At 49.2% G+C, this 13,104-nt stretch overlaps 1 protein-coding gene, 12 non-coding genes and 1 pseudogene across 13 annotated transcripts; 10 read left to right on the top strand and 4 right to left on the bottom strand.

Annotated features, from left to right (window-relative positions):
- Nucleotides 1–6: 6 nt before the first annotated feature.
- LOC122763185 (protein NYNRIN-like) lies at nucleotides 7–4,055 on the top strand. Its single transcript, XM_044018243.1, has one exon. The coding sequence runs from the start codon at nucleotides 26–28 to the stop codon at nucleotides 2,768–2,770; it is 2,745 nt and encodes a 914-aa protein (XP_043874178.1). The 5' UTR covers nucleotides 7–25; the 3' UTR covers nucleotides 2,771–4,055.
- Nucleotides 4,056–6,112: 2,057 nt separating this feature from the next.
- On the top strand, nucleotides 6,113–6,304 carry LOC122763191. Its single transcript, XR_006358926.1, has one exon. It is a non-coding gene; the product is annotated as a U2 spliceosomal RNA (small nuclear RNA).
- Nucleotides 6,305–7,562: 1,258 nt separating this feature from the next.
- Nucleotides 7,563–7,755, top strand: LOC122763192. Its single transcript, XR_006358927.1, has one exon. It is a non-coding gene; the product is annotated as a U2 spliceosomal RNA (small nuclear RNA).
- Nucleotides 7,756–7,884: 129 nt separating this feature from the next.
- LOC122763197 lies at nucleotides 7,885–8,003 on the bottom strand. Its single transcript, XR_006358932.1, has one exon. It is a non-coding gene; the product is annotated as a 5S ribosomal RNA (ribosomal RNA).
- A 403-nt stretch (nucleotides 8,004–8,406) lies between these two features.
- Nucleotides 8,407–8,570, top strand: LOC122763188. The gene has a single exon (XR_006358923.1). It is a non-coding gene; the product is annotated as a U1 spliceosomal RNA (small nuclear RNA).
- Nucleotides 8,571–9,216: 646 nt separating this feature from the next.
- On the top strand, nucleotides 9,217–9,329 carry LOC122763194. Its single transcript, XR_006358929.1, has one exon. It is a non-coding gene; the product is annotated as a U5 spliceosomal RNA (small nuclear RNA).
- Nucleotides 9,330–9,511: 182 nt separating this feature from the next.
- On the top strand, nucleotides 9,512–9,704 carry LOC122763190. The gene has a single exon (XR_006358925.1). It is a non-coding gene; the product is annotated as a U2 spliceosomal RNA (small nuclear RNA).
- A 340-nt stretch (nucleotides 9,705–10,044) lies between these two features.
- LOC122763198 lies at nucleotides 10,045–10,160 on the bottom strand (annotated as a pseudogene).
- A 401-nt stretch (nucleotides 10,161–10,561) lies between these two features.
- LOC122763189 lies at nucleotides 10,562–10,725 on the top strand. The gene has a single exon (XR_006358924.1). It is a non-coding gene; the product is annotated as a U1 spliceosomal RNA (small nuclear RNA).
- Nucleotides 10,726–11,378: 653 nt separating this feature from the next.
- On the top strand, nucleotides 11,379–11,491 carry LOC122763195. The gene has a single exon (XR_006358930.1). It is a non-coding gene; the product is annotated as a U5 spliceosomal RNA (small nuclear RNA).
- Nucleotides 11,492–11,672: 181 nt separating this feature from the next.
- Nucleotides 11,673–11,860, top strand: LOC122763193. The gene has a single exon (XR_006358928.1). It is a non-coding gene; the product is annotated as a U2 spliceosomal RNA (small nuclear RNA).
- Nucleotides 11,861–11,981: 121 nt separating this feature from the next.
- Nucleotides 11,982–12,100, bottom strand: LOC122763196. The gene has a single exon (XR_006358931.1). It is a non-coding gene; the product is annotated as a 5S ribosomal RNA (ribosomal RNA).
- Nucleotides 12,101–12,210: 110 nt separating this feature from the next.
- On the bottom strand, nucleotides 12,211–12,329 carry LOC122763186. The gene has a single exon (XR_006358921.1). It is a non-coding gene; the product is annotated as a 5S ribosomal RNA (ribosomal RNA).
- Nucleotides 12,330–12,731: 402 nt separating this feature from the next.
- Nucleotides 12,732–12,895, top strand: LOC122763187. Its single transcript, XR_006358922.1, has one exon. It is a non-coding gene; the product is annotated as a U1 spliceosomal RNA (small nuclear RNA).
- Nucleotides 12,896–13,104: the final 209 nt, after the last annotated feature.

Genomic DNA, 13,104 nt, shown 5'->3' with positions numbered 1-13,104 from the left:
TGATAAAACCGAACACATACACCAAATGCTCTCCGCAGAACAGATCCATCCAGCCCTTGCACAAGTCCCACCCAAATTGTGGGCACAAGGCAAATATGATGTAGGTCTCATAAAAAATTGTGAACCTGTAATAGTCACTCCTAAGTCTGACTACAGACCAAAACGAGTTCAGTACCCTCTGCGTCCGGAAGCCGTCGACGGCATTAAACCTGTTTTTAAATCCTTATTGGAAGCTGGTGTTATTATCCCATGCAATGACTCACCTGTCTGCACTCCTATTTTTCCAGTTCAAAAAGCTAGAGAACCACCATCTCTACCCGAGTGGCGATTTGTTCAAGACTTAAAAGCAGTTAATGCAGCTGTTCATGCCAGAACACCAAGTGTTCCTAACCCCTACACTTTGCTTTCACAAGTTCCATCCTTTGCTAAGTGGTTTTCAGTTGTTGATCTATCAAATGCATTTTTCAGTGTTCCTGTTCACAAGGATTCTCAGTACTGGTTTGCATTCCAGTTCAACGGGAAAGGTTATACTTTCACCCGTTTATGTCAGGGTTTCACTGAATCACCAACAATTTACAATCAGGCTTTATGCGAATCATTGTTGCCTCTAGCGCTCTCTGATGGCACTGCCTTACTACAATATGTAGACGATCTTCTGATCTGCGCTCCAACTGAAAAACAATGCATAACTGACACTATCAAACTGCTCAAACATCTGGCAGAAGAAGGACACAAAGCCAGCTTAAACAAGCTACAATTTGTCAGACAAGCTGTGACCTTCCTGGGTCACATAATTTCTGGTGAAGGCAAAACTATGTCTCCAAAACATATTGAAGCTATCCAAAAGATTCCAAAACCAATTACCCAAAAACAAATGCTATCTTTCCTGGGGATGTGTTCCTACTGTCGCGCTTTTGTCCCTAATTTTTCTGAGGTTGAAAGACCCCTCAGGACCTTGTGTCACCAATCAGGCATGACCTCTCGCTCACAACTTGAGTGGACACCGGAAGCAGACACTGCATTCCTGAACTTGAAACTTCAACTTCAGTCTCCTCCCACACTTGGACTTCCTGACCCAACCAAACCATTCACTCAGACTGTGGATGAACGTTCGGGTTGCATGACTTCTGTCCTCCTACAACCTCATGGTGATAGGCTCCGTCCTGTGGCATATTTCTCGGGTAAACTCGATCTTGTTGCAGCAGGCATGCCAAAATGTCTCAGAGCTGTAGCAGCTGCTGAAAAAGCCCTTTTGGCCTCAAGAGATATAGTTGGCTACGCTCCTTTGACTCTTCTTGTGCCACATGCGGTCTCTTTGATCCTTTCTGAGCAGAAAACATCACACCTTTCGGCTGCTAGACACCTTAGGTATCACACGTGTCTTCTTGACATGCCTAATGTCACTCTTAAGAGGTGTACTGTTCTTAACCCTGCTACTCTGCTCCCTCTTCCACAGGATGGTGAGCCTCATGATTGCATGGCTGAACTTTCAGCATCTTGTTCTCCAAGACCTGATCTGACAGAAACGCCCTTGACAAATCCTGACCTTGTCCTCTATGTAGATGGCTCTGCTTCAAGAGACCCAGTTACAGGTCTCTGCCGTGTTGGCTTTGCTGTTTGTTCTGACTATGACGTGATGATGTCATCATCTCTTCCACCTCACTTCTCAGCTCAAGCTGCAGAACTTGTGGCCTTAACGACTGCCTGCCAATTAGCTAAGGGTAGATCTGTAAATATCTACACTGATTCCAGATATGCTTTTGGTGTTGTTCATGACTTTGGTGCACTTTGGAAACATAGAGGTTTTCTGAAATCTGATGGCAAGCCTGTTTTGCATCACACACTCATTGCAGATCTCTTAGATGCCATCCTTCTTCCTTCTGCCATTTCTGTGTGTAAATGTGCTGCTCACACTAATGCCTCTGACCCAATTTCTACAGGTAACGCTCGAGCGGATGCAGCTGCAAAGGCAGCTTCTCTTCTCCCTTTGTCTAACTCTTCTGTATCACATACTTTGGTTTCAGTTTCTTCTGACGTGCCATCTTCCCTCAGTGCTGTTCAATCTTTTGCATCTCCAAAAGATAAGCAACTTTGGAGAAACGCAGGTGCTACATGTCATGATGGCATCTGGATAGGCCCCGACAACAACCCGTGTTTGCCTTCCCATTTCTTCCCTCACTATGCTAAATTGACGCATGGGTCTGACCATGCATCAAAAGGAGGGATGCAGCAAATGATTAACACATTTTGGTTCACAAAAGGGTTTTCTGCCTATGCTCAAAACCACTGCCAAGCCTGTGTTATCTGTGCTACTCACAATGTAGGCAGGGCAATCCAACCTTCCCAACAAGCTGCTCATCCTCAACCAACTCGACCTTTTGAGCATGTCATGATGGATTTTGTAGAACTAACTCCATCAGAAGGAAAGTCTCATTGTTTAGTGATGGTAGACATGTGGAGCAAATGGGTTGAAGTGTTCCCAGCCTCAAAACAATCTGCCTCAGTAGTAGCTAAAGCCCTTCTTACTGAAATCATTCCCAGATGGGGAATTCCAGCTAAAATCTCCAGTGATAATGGCAGCCATTTTGTTAATTCAGCTATCACTGAACTGAGCCTATACTTAGGTATTAACCTGAGAACACACTGTGCCTACCACCCAGCTAGTGGAGGTGCAGTAGAGAGGGAGAATGGAACACTAAAGAACAAGCTGGCCAAGTGTTGTGAAGACACAGGTCTTCCATGGACAAAAGCACTTCCTCTAGTGCTCTAGAATGCAAAAACGAAACAGAACTAACTTGAGCCCCTTTGAGATTCTTTTTGCAACTCCTCCTTCTGTAGGTGTGGAAGCTCCCCGATCTCCACCCCCATCAACAGCTCTTTGTGATCACAACACACTAACCTACTGTACCAATCTATCCAAACAGCTCTCTGATGTAAAGAAACAGGTGATCGCAGCCCTCCCTGTTCCAGCCAGTGGTCCCCTGCACCAGCTCGAACCAGGTGACTTTGTGGTCATAAAAGACTTCAGGAGGAAGTCGTGGAGGAACAGGAGGTGGCAAGGTCCGTTCCAGATCCTGCTGACAACCCACACTGCTGTGAAGGTCGCTGAGCGGGCTACCTGGATCCACGCCAGCCACTGCAGAAAGGTTCCAGCACCCCCTGCTGGTGCTCCTGGAAAACTACAAACTCCAGAGGCTGCTAAGTAAGACTTTGCGTTCGTAACAGGCACGCAGGCGACCAAGGGTCCGAAGAAAGAAGACAACAAGTGGCGTGCAGACGTAGTTTCTGTGTCACCTTCGTGGGCGCAAGAAGACCTACACCACACCACACCACACCCTACACGTGTTACACCATTTCACTGTCTTTATTTTTCACACAGTGACTCTCCCCTTACAAGTCTGTATATTTTTATGTGCGGTTTTTATCTAGTTTCTGTAATTGTTATATTTGTTACGTTGTTGTTCGCACTACTCCCTTACCTCCTTGATACATAGGCCATGGACCGTAACAGACCCTGGCATCCGTTCAGACACCCAGGCCTGTGTGGTATACGAGGCACTATGTGTTGTTTCCTGTTTTTAACCTTGATCATTGTCCTTCCGATTCTGTTTTTTCTGAGACCACAGCTCATTCACCACTCACTTGACGCTAACACGAGTGATACCAACCAGCTGGTTCACCGTTTTAAACGCACGCTCCTGACAAATGACAGTCTCCATGACCATACGCAGAATGTCTGGTACCAAACCATGTTTTTCTTTGCTAAACAACAGACCACTTCCCCTTGTTATGTTTGTTCCTTGATACCTCGCACTACCACTGGTTCAGTCCCTGTTGTTCCTAGACCCCTCAATGCGACTGAGACTCTTTCTGTGTTGGTAGCCATGACAACAACTGCCACTGACACTGTTGACGATTCGTGGATAACAGTTAACATGACTAGGCGACTGGCAATGATTAATGAAACCTTAGTAGACTATACGGGTTTGAAGTGGCGTTTTAATCCTTCTTCTTTGCCACTTGGTAGTAGACAAACTCGCCTCTCCGCACCACTTTTTCATACACAATTGGCACCCTGGAAACCAAAGGTCTGTTTCCGACGAAATTGCATTTCCCCTGGGACTGGATGTGCACCTAATGTTCCAGTTGGAACTTCTGCCCATTGTGAGCAAGTTGTAAATGCTGGCTGTGGGGTTCGTTCTTGCGGTGACCCATGTCCAAACGCTGACGGCGTCCCATTCATTGGTAGAGCTAATCTTACTGGGATCCCTACTAAAACCAATTCTTCAGTTACCAATCCTTATGTTAGACTTCCCAATCCAACACTCGGTGCCAGTACTCTGAAATCGCATGTGTGGGTTTGTGGAAAGTATGTTTATCTTTTCCTCCCTCCACGTTGGTGTGGTCTTTGCTATCTGGCTAAATTGATTCCTAATTACAGACTGACCAATAACCTTACTTACTTCATCTCACAATATACGCACTACCATGCTGGCCATTTGGCTAAACGTGATGTACGTGTCTCTGCTGGCAGTAAGTTCCTGGCCGCAATCTTGCCTCAATGGGGTACGGTGCATTTAAGTCACCATATTGACACACTTGCCGTAGATCTAGAGAATTTGACTACATTGACCACTCAAGGTTTTGAGGCCCTATCCCCGGAAATCCAAGCTCTCCGCGATGTGGCCTTGCAGAACAGAATGGCCCTGGATCTTTTGTTAGCCTCTCAGGGTGGGGTGTGTCATATTATTGGTTCAGAATGTTGCACGTATATTCCCGACAATACGGACAATGTGACAGACACGATCGTACACCTTAATGACCTCCTTCGCACACAGCTCAGCCGTGACAGCCCTTCCCCCTCTTCCGGTTGGGACTGGTGGTCTTGGCTTACGTCCGGGGGATGGAAGGCGTGGTTGATGAAGCTTGGGCTGTTCTGTGTTTCTCTGTTTTTTTTACTGTGCTGTTTGTCCAGCTGTATTATTCCTATGGTCAAGAAAATTGTGGGCTCCTTGTTCTCGTTGCAGATGACACGCTATCACCTGCTTTCTGTCACTGCTTCTGCTCCCCAGGTGGCTTTGGACGACATAGCTGCCACTTATGTACTGACCATGGACGCGAGCACAGACGACTCACACACTGATGCTGACTCTGATGCATGTGTATAAAGGATTTTGTTTGACAGTACCCCAGTTCTCTCTTTGCTATGCTCTACTCAGGATGCTTTCATCCACAAAAACAGCTTGCAACTTTTACCTTAAGGTTTTCCATTGAATTGTATTCTGTGTGACGACTGATCGTAAACCAGTTGGAATGCTCAGTCTGAAGTTTTGAATACTGTTCTTTTCTCATATTTGATTGTCATCTGGGATTTGTTGTGTTATATTGTGTGTGCATATTTTGTTGCTTCTATTGTTGATTGTGTTTTATTGGTTGTTTTTCTCTTCCTCGTTTATCCTTAAGGATAAAAAGGGGGGAAATGTAATGGCATATTGCATGCACACAGACACACAGTTTCTTTATGTCACACAAGGTTCAGTGGTTAGTTGTTTCTTGGGTCACACGAGGTGTAGAGGGCAATTATAAGTTTCCCATTTCATCTCAAGGTCCCTGTCCTCCCAAGAACCTCCCTGTTCTCTACTGATATCTGCTAGTTTCTCACAACAGTTTATTGGCATCATATCAGACAACTACTCTATCCAATGAACCTTCTGTTCTTCTGTATCCCGTACACATACTGCTGAAGACATGTTTATATACGCCTTGTTTCTCTCTGCTCAGTGTTGTTCACTTTGCAGACTCTTCGACTCTGTAAACTGTGCTCCTCTGGTTGCAACTCAGATTAAATCAACTTGCTTGTATTCATCCGACTCAGTTCTCGTGCTTCATCTCACTCACAAAAGTTCCCACAACACTTTGCTGTAAGGCTGCGCCCTTTGAGTGTGTCAAATGTCAAGCAGCTGTCTGTCAAGGCTCAGAGGTGCACTTAGGTCAACCTTGGGGCGGAGGTGATCAGCAGCAGCAGCCTTTGTTAGGCGCCCTAAAAAACATGGCACCACAACAACTGACTTGTGTGCCAAGATCTTGGGTTGGCCCCAGACACCTGTGGGCCATCGCTTCTCGGCCTTTTGGCTAAGATCAAGTGTAGTATCTGTTCTATCAGTTTAATATCTGATATGTCCTCTATATGGGGATTAAATATTAAATGCATTTTTGAGCAGTGGGAGGTGAAAACTGGGGCTTGCTCTCTTCACTCCTTGCATTGACCTGGTATTGCAGTGCCACCAGGAACGGTGCACCATTCTCTTTTTCTGTGAAAAGCAAAGCGAAGCTGAAACCAGAAAGACATCAACCCGTGCCTGTGCGTCAATTTAATTGCGAGCCCATGTTTCTTGTAAGGAAGCAGCAGCAGCAGCAGCGTAAAATCTTACAGCACCTGGTATTCCCAGGCGGTCTCCCATCCAAGTACTCAATCTGCCCCACTCCCGCGTTTAGCTTCCGGGAGATCAGACGAGATCAACGGGCGGTCAGGGAGATACTACATCACAGTGCACTCCACCCAGGAGTGAGCCATTGCACCGCTGTTGACCTCCGCAAATCTCCCCAAACGGGAGTCTTGGATCGCATAATTTTTGTGCTAGTGGGGTGCTAAGGCCCGCTTTCCCCGAGCGATGTCAAGTAAGTCTGTCGTCCAGTGCCCATCTCCAACTTCTCACGCCCTGCGCGCAACATCCTCTAGTCTTTCCAAGTTGCTGGGAACGTGATGGCTGTGGGTGTTGTCTTTTAGCTCAAAGCAAATGTCACGCTCCCTTTCCCAACTCTTTGTAGAAGAACTCGATTGTTGGAGATGGATCCATGGCCATCATGCCAAGGGTTAATACTTTGGCGCTTGCTCTGTTCACTCCGTGCAGTGACCTGATGTTGAAGTGATGCCAGGAGCAACTCACCATTTCAGAAGCCCGGATGAGGTGGGAAATGGCCTGGCAGTTTGTACTGCTCAGTGTGACACGGAGCTGCTTTGCTCATGCACTCACGTCTACCACTAAATGTTGGAGGTGTGCCAGTGAGCGAGGAATGTGCCACAGCCTCAGCGACTGATAGAAAACTGCAGCGCAAAACCGACAGTAGGAAAGCGCTTCCAAACATGCAGTCAAATCTGGGCGGTTTATTGGCCGACTAAGCAAAAATGTTGAAGGAAGCGTTGTCCCATAGTAATAACGGGCCGGGCCGTGATCGGTGACTGTAGTACACTCCGCGGAGGACTCCTGGCCTCCAGGCCAGGCTACGCTAATCTCTGGCTCTTCAAATGCACAAGTCTTTACCAAAAGCACTCCGCAGGACGCTCAAGAGCTTGCTATTTTTGCGGGCTTTGCCGGGCAGCTTCGCTCTTGAGTGCGGCCAGTCAAGCAGCTGTCTGGCAAGGCTCAGAGGTGCACTTAGGTCAACCTGGGGGCGGAGGTGATCAGCAGCAGCAGCCTTTGTTATGCGCCCTTAAAAACATGGCACCACAACAACTGACTTGTGTGCCAAGATCTTGGGTTGGCCCCAGACACCTGTGGGCCATCGCTTCTCGGCCTTTTGGCTAAGATCAAGTGTAGTATCTGCTCTTATCAGTTTAATATCTGATATGTCCTCTATATGGGGATTAAATATTAAATGCATTTTTGAGCAGTGGGAGGTGAAAACTGGGGCTTGCTCTCTTCACTCCTTGCATTGAACTGGTATTGCAGTGCCACCAGGAACGGTGCACCATTCTCTTTTCTTAGAAAAGCAGCCATGAAGCTGAAACCAGGGAAAGATGACAACCCAAAAAGGCCAATTTAATTATGGTTCATGCAGTTTCTCCTCTTGTAAGGAAGTTACAGCAGCAGCAGCAGCAGCTAAGTTTTACAGCACCTGGTATTCCCAGGCGGTCTCCCATCCAAGTACTAACCAGGCCCGACCCTGCGTGGCTTCCGAGATCAGACGAGATCGGGCGTGCTCAGGGTGGTATGGCCGTAAGCCGGGGGGTTGGGGACACAGACTGCTTTTATGGACTGGGCAAGGCCCCCTGCGCGTGGCGGGGCTCAAAAGTCAGCCTTTCGGACACACTGCACTTCAGCCTTTATCTCCACCACATGCTACACTCTAGTCCAGTATCGGGAAGCGACACCGAGATGGGCAAGCGGCTGTTGGTGCCGTCATGTCCAGTTGTTGCTGAATCTATAGGAAACGACCGCCAGGTATGCCAGTAAAAAAGGTCGAGTGTTTCCTCTCCAATGTGTGCTGGAGGTTGAAGTTGAACATAGCACAGCATTAACGAGCAACTGAGTCAAGGCATTGGCCTCTGGGATTATTCATTTCCAGCACCATCAGCCAAAGAGCTGTGTCTGGCAAGAGCCACCCGGTGTTTGGCGAGTACACCTCATACTTACCTGGCAGGGGAGATACCATGATCAAGAAGGCGGTTCACCCAGGGCGAGGCTCAGCCATTGCACTCCGGCTGTGTTGACCCCTGCAAATTCCCCAAACGTGGGAGTCTTGACTGCATAATTTTTGCTAGTGGGGTGCTGCGTCCGCGCTTTCCCCCGATGATGTCGTTGTAAGCAAAGGTCAGCCGCCCGAAGTTCAACGTTGTGTGCCCATCTCCAAACTTCTCACGTCCTTGCGGAGCAACATCCCCAGTCTTTCCAAGTTGCTGGGAACGTGATGGTTGTGGGTGTTGTCTTCAGCTCAAAGCAAATGTCACGCTCCCTTTCCCAACTCTTTGTAGAAGAACTCGATTGTTGGAGATGGATCCATGGCCATCATGCCAAGGGTTAATACTTTGGCGCTTGCTCTGTTCACTCCGTGCAGTGACCTGATGTTGAAGTGATGCCAGGAGCAACTCACCATTTCAGAAGCCCGGATGAGGTGGGAAATGGCCCGGCAGTTTGTACTGCTCAGTGTGACACGGAGCTGCTTTGCTCATGCACTCACGTCTACCACTAAATGTTGGAGGTGTGCCAGTGAGCGAGGAATGTGCCACAGCCTCAGCGACTGATAGAAAACTGCAGCGCACAACCGACAGTAGGAAAGCGCTTCCAAACATGCAGTCAAATCTGGGCGGTTTATTGGCCGACTAAGCAAAAACGTTGAAGGAAGGCCGTCCCAAGGTGGCCGGCCGGCCGGCCGACCGAGACTGTGGTGACTCCGGCGGATAGACTCCTCCGCTGCTCTCCAGGACAGGGGCTACGTTGACTCTGGTTTCTCTTCAAAATGCACAAGTCTTTCGCCTTTTACTAAAGACTTCCGTGGAGAGGGACGTTCAAGAGTTTAAGTTATTTTTGGTGGGCTTTGTTGTAAGGCTGCGCCCTTTGAGTGTGTCAAATGTCAAGCAGCTGTCTGTCAAGGCTCAGAGGTGCACTTAGGTCAACCTTGGGGCGGAGGTGATCAGCAGCAGCAGCCTTTGTTATGCGCCCTTAAAAACATGGCACCACAACAACTGACTTGTGTGCCAAGATCTGGGGGTGGCCCCAGACACCTGTGGGCCATCGCTTCTCGGCCTTTTGGCTAAGATCAAGTGTAGTATCTGTTCTTATCAGTTTAATATCTGATATGTCCTCTATATGGGGATTAAATATTAAATGCATTTTTGAGCAGTGGGAGGTGAAAACTGGGGCTTGCTCTCTTCACTCCTTGCATTGACCTGGTATTGCAGTGCCACCAGGAACGGTGCACCATTCTCTTTTTTCTGTGAAAAGCAAAGCTAAGCTGAAACCAGAAAGACATCAACCCGTGCCTGTGCGTCAATTTAATTGCGAGCCCATGTTTCTTGTAAGGAAGCAGCAGCAGCAGCAGCGTAAAATCTTACAGCACCTGGTATTCCCAGGCGGTCTCCCATCCAAGTACTAACCCGGCCCGACCCTGCTTAGCTTCCGAGATCAGCCGAGACGCGCTCACAGGCAGGCGGCCGCAGTCGAGGGCTGGCTGGCTGCAGAGAGCGCCTTTATGGATTCAGGCAAGCGCCCTGCTCGGAGGGGCATGTTTTGCAAGGAAGCTACAGCAGTGTAAAGCGCAGCGTAAAGCCAGCACCTGGTATTCCCAGGCGGGCTCCCATCCAAGTACTAACCAGGCCCGACCCTGCTTGGCTTCCGAGATCAGACGAGATCGGGCGTGCTCAGGGTGGTATGGCCGTAAGCCGGGGGGTTGGGGACACAGACTGCTTTTATGGACTGGGCAAGGCCCCCTGCGCGTGGCGGGGCTCAAAAGTCAGCCTTTCGGACACACTGCACTTCAGCCTTTATCTCCACCACATGCTACACTCTAGTCCAGTATCGGGAAGCGACACCGAGATGGGCAAGCGGCTGTTGGTGCCGTCATGTCCAGTGTTGCTGAATCTATAGGAAACGACAGCCAGGTATGCCAGTAAAAAGGTCGAGTGTTTCCTCTCCAATGTGTGCTGGAGGTTGAAGTGGAACATAGCACAGCATTAACGAGCAACTGAGTCAAGGCATTGGCCTCTGGGATTATTCATTTCCTGCACCATCAGCCAAAGAGCTGTGTCTGGCAACAGCCACCCGGTGTTTGGCAAGTACACCTCATACTTACCTGGCAGGGGAGATACCATGATCAAGAAGGCGGTTCACCCAGGGCGAGGCTCAGCCATTGCACTCCGGCTGTGTTGACCCCTGCAAATTCCCCAAACGAGGGAGTCTTGACTGCATAATTTTTGCTAGTGGGGTGCTGCGTCCGCGCTTTCCCCCGATGATGTCGTTGTAAGCAAAGGTCAGCCGCCCGAAGTTCAACGTTGTGTGCCCATCTCCAAACTTCTCACGTCCTTGCGGAGCAACATCCCCAGTCTTTCCAAGTTGCTGGGAACGTGATGGTTGTGGGTGTTGTCTTTTAGCTCAAAGCAAATGTCACGCTCCCTTTCCCAACTCTTTGTAGAAGAACTCGATTGTTGGAGATGGATCCATGGCCATCATGCCAAGGGTTAATACTTTGGCGCTTGCTCTGTTCACTCCGTGCAGTGACCTGATGTTGAAGTGATGCCAGGAGCAACTCACCATTTCAGAAGCCCGGATGAGGTGGGAAATGGCCCGGCAGTTTGTACTGCTCAGTGTGACACGGAGCTGCTTTGCTCATGCACTCACGCCTACCACTAAATGTTGGAGGTGTGCCAGTGAGCAAGGAATGTGCCACAGCCTCAGCGACTGATAGAAAACTGCAGCGCACAACCGACAGTAGGAAAGCGCTTCCAAACATGCAGTCAAATCTGGGCGGTTTATTGGCCGCCTAAGCAAAAACGTTGAAGGAAGTACCGCCCTATGGGTGAGCCGCACGGCCGCTTCAATCCGGTGACTGTGGTGACTCCGGCGGATAGACTCCTCGGCTGCTCTCCAGGACAGGGGCTACGTTGACTCTGGTTTCTCTTCAAAATGCACAAGTCTTTCACCTTTTACTAAAGACTTCCGTGGAGAGGGACGTTCAAGAGTTTAAGTTATTTTTGGTGGGCTTTGCTGTAAGGCTGCGCCCTTTGAGTGTGTCAAATGTCAAGCAGCTGTCTGTCAAGGCTCAGAGGTGCACTTAGGTCAACCTTGGGCGGAGGTGATCAGCAGCAGCAGCCTTTGTTATGCGCCCTTAAAAACATGGCACCACAACAACTGACTTGTGTGCCAAGATCTTGGGTTGGCCCCAGACACCTGTGGGCCATCGCTTCTCGGCCTTTTGGCTAAGATCAAGCGGAGGTATCTGTTCTTACTTCAGTTTAATATCTGATATGTCCTCTATATGGGGATTAAATATTAAATGCATTTTGAGCAGTGGGAGGTGAAAACTGGGCTTGCTCTTCACCCTTGTATTGACCTGGTATTGCGGCCACCAGAACGGTGCACCATTCTCTTTTTCTGTGAAAGTGCTAAAAGCTAAGTTGAAACCAGAAATATCAACCTGCGTCTGGAAGGCCAATTTAATTGCAGCCCATGTTTCTTGTAAGGAAGCAGCAGCAGCAGCAGCGTAAAAGCTTACAGCACCTGGTATTCCCAGGCTGTCTCCCATCCAAGTACTAACCCGGCCCGACCCTGCTTAGCTTCCGAGATCAGACGAGATCGGGCGTGCTCAGGGTGGTATGGCCGTAAGCCGAGGGGTTGGGGACACAGACTGCTTTTATGGACTGGGCAAGGCCCCTGCTCGTGGAGGGGCATGTTTCTTGTAAGGAAGCAGCAGTGTAAAAGCGTGCAGCGGTGTAAAAGCTTACAGCACCTGGTATTCCCAGGCGGTCTCCCATCCAAGTACTAACCAGGCCCGACCCTGCTTGGCTTCCGAGATCAGACGAGATCGGGCGTGCTCAGGGTGGTATGGCCGTAAGCCGGGGGTTGGGGACACAGACTGCTTTTATGGACTGGGCAAGGCCCCCTGCGCGTGGCGGGGCTCAAAAGTCAGCCTTTCGGACACACTGCACTTCAGCCTTTATCTCCACCACATGCTACACTCTAGTCCAGTATCGGGAAGCGACACCGAGATGGGCAAGCGGCTGTTGGTGCCGTCATGTCCAGTTGTTGCTGAATCTATAGGAAACGACAGCCAGGTATGCCAGTAAAAAAGGTCGAGTGTTTCCTCTCCAATGTGTGCTGGAGGTTGAAGTTGAACATAGCACAGCATTAACGAGCAACTGAGTCAAGGCATTGGCCTCTGGGATTATTCATTTCCAAGACCATCAGCCAAAGAGCTGTGTCTGGCAAGAGCCACCCGGTGTTTGGCGAGTACACCTCATACTTACCTGGCAGGGGAGATACCATGATCAAGAAGGCGGTTCACCCAGGGCGAGGCTCAGCCATTGCACTCCGGCTGTGTTGACCCCTGCAAATTCCCCAAACGTGGGAGTCTTGACTGCATAATTTTTGCTAGTGGGGTGCTGCGTCCGCGCTTTCCCCCGATGATGTCGTTGTAAGCAAAGGTCAGCAGCCCGAAGTTCAACGTTGTGTGCCCATCTCCAACCTTCTCACGTCCTTGCGGCGCAACATCCCCAGTCTTTCCAAGTTGCTGGGAACGTGATGGTTGTGGGTGTTGTCTTATAGCTCAAAGCAAATGTCACGCGCCCTTTCCCAACTCTTTGTAGAAGAACTCGATTGTTGGAGATGGATC

Source organism: Solea senegalensis, unplaced genomic scaffold, assembly GCF_019176455.1.
Source record: "Solea senegalensis isolate Sse05_10M unplaced genomic scaffold, IFAPA_SoseM_1 scf7180000016558, whole genome shotgun sequence".
Taxonomy (NCBI): domain Eukaryota; kingdom Metazoa; phylum Chordata; class Actinopteri; order Pleuronectiformes; family Soleidae; genus Solea; species Solea senegalensis.
This window is presented reverse-complemented; position numbering and strand designations above follow the sequence as displayed.